The sequence below is a fragment of the Hipposideros armiger genome, unplaced genomic scaffold (genome assembly GCF_001890085.2).
Source record: "Hipposideros armiger isolate ML-2016 unplaced genomic scaffold, ASM189008v1 scaffold_526, whole genome shotgun sequence".
Taxonomy (NCBI): domain Eukaryota; kingdom Metazoa; phylum Chordata; class Mammalia; order Chiroptera; family Hipposideridae; genus Hipposideros; species Hipposideros armiger.
Window position 1 is genome coordinate 330 of NW_017731876.1, and position 7,495 is coordinate 7,824.

The following is a 7,495-nucleotide window of genomic DNA, read 5'->3' on the forward strand; positions in this document are numbered from 1 at the left end:
GGTTCCAATGTGCCATGGGTTCAATTTGCTAAAGCAGCCCATGGAACAAAAACATTTTGCTTACTAGATTACCGATTTATTATAAAAGGATAACTCGGGAACAGCCTGATGGAAGAGCTGCGTGGGGAAGGCATGGGGAAAGCAAGGCTGTGGGGCTTCCATGCCCTCTCCAGGCACAACTCTAACAGCACCTCCATGTTGACCAACCGGGAAGCTCTCCAAACCGTCCCCACCCCCTGGATTTTTATGGATGTTCCATTACGTAGACAGTTGATTAAAATTCAGCCTCCAGCCCTCCTCCCCTGCCCCCAGATTGGGGTGGACTGAGTTCCAACTTTGCATTCACAGTTCCCCTGGCAACTAGCCCCTATCCTTGGGTGCTTTCAAGACACCCATTTCACCTTCTGGCTCAAGTGATTTCAGGTACTAAGGATGAGAGACCAAATACAATACAGGATGTTCTTACTGCTCATGAAATTCTAAGGGTTTTGGGAACTGGGACCCAGTAACTGGAACTCCAAATAATATATGAGAAATACATTTTGGTCATCTAAATGACCAAATACATATTTTTTCATCACAATATCACAGGACAAATGGAGACAACTGAATTGTGATGGAAGAATGGTTAAACGAATCAGCAAAATGAATCCTTCAAACTAAAAAATTTTGTGGCCTTTTAGAGCTTGTAAGCAGTAAGATCGTCAAGGTATAGTAAGGGAAATGAAGCAGAAGTAACAAAGTATTGCTCAGTTATGTAAAAGTAAACTGTGGGCCAGCCGAGTAGCTCAGTTGGTTAAGAGCATGCCCAAGACTGCGAGCTCTGAGCAACAGGGTTGCTGGTTCGATTCCCACATGGTCAGCTCAGCGGCAGTTCAGCTCGGGAGCAGTGATCAGGAGCATTTATTGATGAGCGCTGGAAGTGAGTCTATTCTCCACCTGGACTGGCTGCCCTTGAAAGAGGAGGGAATCCAACTCCCAGGGGGAGAGGCCAGATAAGGGAGTAGAGTTCCTGGGACCCTGATAACAGCAACAGACCCTGCTGGATAGGGAGGGACACTTAACCTGTGAGCAAGGTCTGGTTTGTGGCTCAGTCAAGAACAAGACTTAATCTACCTTAGCCCCTGCCCCGCCCTAACAGGCTAAGCTGCTGCTGGCACAGCAGAGCTAGAAGCGCAAAGGTGGGCAAAGGTGGGCTGTGTGTAACCAACAGGAAAAGGAGGCAGTGAGGGGGGTATTGTAGGGTGTGGGTAGCTGTCTCAGTAATCCCCTCTATTCCGAAAAATTTTCTGAGTCAATTATTCTGGGAAAATCTTGGGATTTGGGCAGAAAAATCCAGTCACGTTAAATACAATGTAGCCACACCAAGTTTTTCATTATTGTCATAGGAACTACTCCCCAATCAACAAATCATCTCAGGTGAGTATAAACATACCTTTTGGTGCAGCAATGCCAATGTACTTGACACTAAAATAATTCGTTTCCTACTGTTGAGTTAAAAACACAATGTACATGTGGATGTGTATAGCATTTGTGTAAAAGAAGCCCTGTATTTGCTTGTGATATAGAAAATATACTTGTATCTGGGAGACTGCACAAGAAACGGGTGAGACTGGCAGCCACTGGGGAAGGGAACTGAGATGCTGCGGGGAGAGGAGGAACAGCTTTCACAAGTAGAGCTCACGCACCTTGTAAATTGGGAACACACGTGTGTTATTCAGAAACGAAAAAAGAAATCCATTTAAAAAATAAATAATGACTTTTTATTATCCTCCACAGCAGAGAAAAGTCAAGCCTGAAGTCTACGGGGGTGAAGTAGCCTCCCTCTGGAGGGTGACAGCACCTGGAGGGGCGTCCTCACACTCCCCTAGTCCGGCCACCCTGACATGGCTAAGGAATCAGAAACCACAGTGATCAGCAGGGAGGAGGACGCTGAAAAGAGCTTTCCTGCCTGAAATCAGCCGCTAGCACCTGGGACCATACAACTCACTCTGGGGTCACGTGCTCACTGGGAGGTAGGTGAGAGTCACGTGTGCCACCGGGTGGCCTCCTCCTTGGTGTCGCTCTCTGCGTCCTCCCTGACCCCATGTCCCTCCGTGCTTTGGCCCGTGTTTGAGCTCTGAGACGAGAACGCTGCAAAGCCAAGTTCCTGTCAGTCCGAGTCTGAACTCGCGTTTGACTTGGAAGACTTATGCTTTCGCTTTTTCTTCTTTTTCTTTTCTTTCTTCCTTTTCTTCTGCTTTTCTTTCTTCTTCTTTTTCTTGTGTTTCTCCTTACATTCTGAGGAACTGGAGCTGCTCCCATCGTCATCTGAGGTGGAATCCTCCAGTAATTGTTTTAACTGTTGTATCCTAAACATTAAAGATTGGTCAAAGAACCATAAACCACAACAACTTAGAAAAATCTGCTTTAGATACAAATATAAGACTCATAGTGAGGGTAAAAAAAGTCAGAAATAATCACCTCACTAAACACAGTACTTAACTTTATTTTTGCATGTTTTCCCTGTTCCTGTCCACATTCACGCCTATTTTACAGGCCTGTAACCAGTGTATAGGCCATTTTGCATTTTTTCATTGTCCTAAATATTTCTGCATGTTTCTACAGTCCTTACTGTTATAGCTTCTAACAGATACACACTTTCCTATATCATTCTCCCATGGCTCAAGATCATATTAGGTAATCTACCTCCTCAACAACTATAACTCAATACCAATTTGGGAAATAAAACAAACAAACAAACAAACAAGAACAAGTCCTTTTTTTTGCTGTCTTTATTCATGTCTAAGAGTAATTTTTAACAATATCTCAGATCCCTAAAGACACTGGAGACGATAAACTAAATCATATGAAAGAGAGTCAGTCATCGCAGAGCCAGGTACCACAATGTGAGTTGTCAGCAGCAACCATCAGAGGGGTGAGGGGGCGGGGCCACGCCCACTGCGTGAAGCTGACCCAAGTGGGACAGGCTGACCTCAGTCCCACACACTGGCCTTGTCAGTGGTTACTCCTGCACTCCGAGATTTCACAAGTCAAGTACCACGTTTGTTAAACCACTCCTCTAGTACTGGAGTGGTTGTTTCCAACTTACCATAATTTAAAACTTTAAGAGGGTCTGTTATCATCAGGACAACCTCACCTTATATCCTTTTCATGTCTTTTATTCTCTCGTATGATGTCATACATGGGATCTTCATGTGCCTTGAGGGTTAGAGAAGGTTAAAGTTGGGTTAGACCGCATAGATTGTTAAATTAAAATTAAATCCCTATTTCACTTAAAGAAGTTTTCTTCCCCTATTTGGTTTAATTTTATATTCAACATATTCTAATCCTTTCTGAGGGTCACGATTACTTTAAACTCATGGAGGTTATAAAAAAGATTTTCCAATTATACAAATACAGCATTATAATATAAATATCCTTTATAAGGAAATAAACCATGGCAGAATCATTATTAAATACTGCTCAAGGTTAGAAATAATTGAGGTAATTCTCTTTGTTCTATGTGGACAGATGATCAAGAGATTATTAAGCAAAACGAGTGAGTTAGAAAATGATATCGAAGAATGACTCATTTATAGGTGCATAGAAACATGTATGTGCCCCAAAGGAAGTCTGGAAGTAGACTCAGCAAGGTACTTACTGTAAATCCCCTTTGGGAGAAAGGCAAGATTGGACTTGAAAAATCAATTGTGAAAAATCTTACTGTAATGGTTTCATTTTGTTATAAAAAGGCAAATGTATAATTTAAAATCACTTAAAATACGTAAAAATACAAATACACATAGAGTGAACTTTATGGTATTCACTCTGTATTTGTATTTTTAACGTGAATTTTCTATGTGAATTATTTTCAAGATGTTTTTGTAAAACTTTTACATATTAAAGAAGAAAAAACAGTTAAAAATATCTATTGTATTACGTGGGGATATCCTGTTAACATTGTAGTGTGATTCTTCTAATCATTATTCATAATTTACAAAAAATTATAACCACATTATATGTACAACTCTCTTTTTCACTTACGTTTTCATGAACATCTTCCCATCATATTACTCATGTTTCTAACACATAATTCTTAAAAGCTATATATTTCTGTGTTATAGTAATTTATGTTGGCAGGCTGGCTATTGACCCTGTGTGCAATTTTTCTTTAGTTTCTATTTTTTAACCATATAAATAATTCTGAAAGTTATCCTTATTCATAAAAATTTGTGTGTACTGATGTTCTGTGATACTTTGGATCGATTCTTAGAATTAAAGTCTGAATTTAAGAAATATGAATATGTTTAAGTTTTGAGATATATCACCAAATTGTCTGTTATAGGAGCTATAAAAATTGATATTTCTGCTAGCAATGATTTATCTGGAATATTTTCTTCAAATTATTAAAAGGAAAGCACTGTATTTTCAGTGCCTTAAAATCCCTGAGAATGTGGACCCCAGTGTCCCAATATACCTGATGACAGCACAGTTAAATTGCCAGACAGTTACTGAATGATGAATTAACAGTTACTGAATGGTGAAGTAACACCCTTGGTAGGTGACTGTTAAACTGAGGAAATGATAGATGTATTTTACTGTCATCTCAGGATGAAATATCATTTATACACATTTCTAGTTTATAATAAAAAGACATTAATCTGTAGGTAAAGACTGGGAAACTAGAACCCTGATTTTAGTTATAAAACATTTTTTGACATAATAATTAAAAAGGGGATAACAATGTCTGCTTCAGAGAAAGAATCAGTGTTCCCAAGGCATAAGCAAATAACACTTTAATAAAAAGTTACTTTTTTGTTAATGAATTAATCTGTCACACAAATTCAGTTTAATAGAGATATAGTTAACACCAGATAGGTTTGCCCAAAAGGTTGCTGGGAATATACGAGTATTTTACGTGACCTTCCAGTTCACTGGTGACTGCCTGATTCACGGACATTCACCGTCTTTGGTAAACGTAAATGACACTCTGGGGTTTTACTTACTACTCTGAACTGTTCTAACTTTTGGTTGCCTTTGATAAAGAAAGGGCATTCTTTGTCGCCCGTTCGGTGACCATACCGTTTACAACGCCAACCTAAAAACAAAAAAAAGGGGATATATTTCTGTAAAATACCGAGTGTTTACTTAATCAAGATAAAGTATCAGTAGGTCATATTAAAGATACTCTTCATTAGATTCCAATTTTAAAAGCAAATGCAATCAGGGAGGAACCACGTAGGATCCCAGAAAATAGACGGAAACTAACTGCTTCCACACTAAGCAATCCCATGCAAAAAACAGTGTCATTTAATTTGTTTGTTTAGAACCGTGTGTTATGGGTTGAATTGCCATCGCTGTCCTTCCCCTGCCCGCCCCCCTCTCCCGCCTCCTACCCGCCCCCCACCCCCACCCCGCACCCATTTATGTTGAATGTCCTAACTCCTAATACTCAGAATGTGACCTTACTGGGAAATAGGGTCTTTAGAGATGCCTGGAGTAGAGCCTTCCCTCAGAAGGAACCAATCCTGTTGACACCTGGATTTCAGACTTTTAGCCTCCAGAACTGTGCGACTCTAATTTCTCTTGTGTGAGTCACCCAGTTTGTGGTACTTTGTTCCGGCCGCCCTAGGAGACTAGAAGGGCATCAAGTAAGGAGGTCAGGAAGTAGGGAGAGCGATTATAGCTAAGATCAGCCAATTTTACTCCATGCTGGCAGCTACTGAAAATACGCAGTGACAGGAAAATCATGTTTTCCCCTTTCTAGTTTGGAGAGTTGGTAATAGGAAACGAATGGAAAAAATGAAGTTTGGGGATTCTTGATCACCACTGACATACCTCTTGCCCTCATCTCCCCACTAGTTTGATTTACTGCCACCTGGGGAAGAAGGGCTGCACTCTTGCTGCAAATGCAGACCCCTTAGACAGATGTCTGCCCCTACGATAAAAATGGAGGGCTGTTCAGTATGCGCGTATCAAGAAGGATCCACATCTGAGAACAAAGTTCTCTGTTAAAGGAAAGGTGATCCTTGTTACTCAACGTATAGTTAAGGGACCAGCGAGACTGGCGTCCCCTGGGAACTTGTGAGGGACAGAGTGTCAGGCCCGCCTTAGGCTTGAGGAGCGCTGCTTGGATAACACTCAGATCACTGAAATCAATGGAGGAGGGACTAGGCATGTGCGTGTGCGTGTTTTCTCATCTGGGAGGGACCCAAGCTTCGTGGAGCCTGAAGCTTACATAACTTAAGGGGAGGGAAGGGTCTTTAGGCAAAAAGAAATCTTGCCTTGGCAAGACAGAACCATGTGAACACCCTGCTGGGAAGGCGCGAGAAGGGGCCCTAAGCTTAAGCTTCATGGTAAAACTTGGTGCTGGCACTAACCCACCACTCTTAATTTGCAAGTCAATGAAAAGAGCTATAAAATGGTAAGGGAAACACAACTAATGACGCCAATAAATAGAACAGTGGTTTTTCAACTTAAAAAAAAAAAAAAGCACAGCAGACTTCTGGGTAAAGATGGCAGACTAAAAAAAAACAATCATTTCCTCTTATCCTCTTGCTGACATCCCATAAAATGACAACAAAGAGAATACTTTTTAAAAAGGCATAAACCACAAGGACAGGGAAAATAGGAAACAACAGTAAAAAAATATTGGAAGTTCTAATGCAGGTAACAGTGTGCTATAAATGAATAACAGACCCCAGAAAACTGAGTTCTAAGCCAGCAGGTGGGAGCACGGAGCGAGCGCCGAATCCTAACCACTAGACCACTGGGGAGCAGGTGGGAGCACGGAGAGAGCGCCGAATCCTAACCACTAGACCATGGTGGAGCAGGTGGGAGCACTGAGAGAGCGCCGAATCCTAACCACTAGACCACCGGGGAGCAGGTGGGAGCAGGGAGAGAGCGCCGAATCCTAAGCACTAGACCACCGGGGAGCAGGTGGGATCACTGAGAACCGTCTCAGTTTTGATTTGTAGGATCCCCCGAAGCTCAGGAATTGGCAGCACACTTCTGGAAATGGAGTTGAAGGGGTAGCCTAATAAGGAGGATTAGTCAGAAGACCAGATGCATGGCTCCCTGGTCCTCCAGAAGGGAGGTTCAGTCTCTGGAGAAGGTGGACGGCGCGCTCTGACACAAAGGAGGGCGAGCAGCCATAATGAACACAGGAAGACGAGGTGAATGACTGAATCCTGGAGGCTGAGACTTCACAGCCTCGTTCCTGAAACCAGGTCTCAGGACACAAGGAATGTGGCCTTCACCTTTGGCAGGAAACAACTTTTCTGTGAAAACCTAACCAGCCTAATGAAAAAGACTTGGAGATACTGATCTCAGAGGTTACTGTTTACAACAAGATAAAGCCCAAAACTGGAAAATCAAAATAATACAAGCATGATCTATAGACCTAAGGAGATAAATACCAAAATAACCAACTAAAAGAGCTTCAAGTGGGAATGGAGAGACCAGAAGCTGCTACTTTAAGGATGTGCATGATGAATCTCTACAAACAAATGTC

At 41.8% G+C, this 7,495-nt stretch overlaps 1 protein-coding gene across 1 annotated transcript in view; it reads right to left on the reverse strand.

The window, feature by feature from the left end:
• Nucleotides 1–1,740: 1,740 nt before the first annotated feature.
• Nucleotides 1,741–7,495, reverse strand: part of LOC109396574 (retinitis pigmentosa 9 protein-like) — an 18,808-nt gene continuing 13,053 nt past the window's right edge. The window contains exons 3-5 of the mRNA XM_019668468.1: nucleotides 4,989–5,116; nucleotides 3,140–3,201; nucleotides 1,741–2,351 (exon numbers count right to left, since the gene is read on the reverse strand). Coding sequence (XP_019524013.1) covers nucleotides 2,153–2,351; nucleotides 3,140–3,201; nucleotides 4,989–5,116 — 389 coding nt within the window. The 3' untranslated portion in view covers nucleotides 1,741–2,152. The remainder of the gene's footprint in view (nucleotides 2,352–3,139; nucleotides 3,202–4,988; nucleotides 5,117–7,495) is intronic.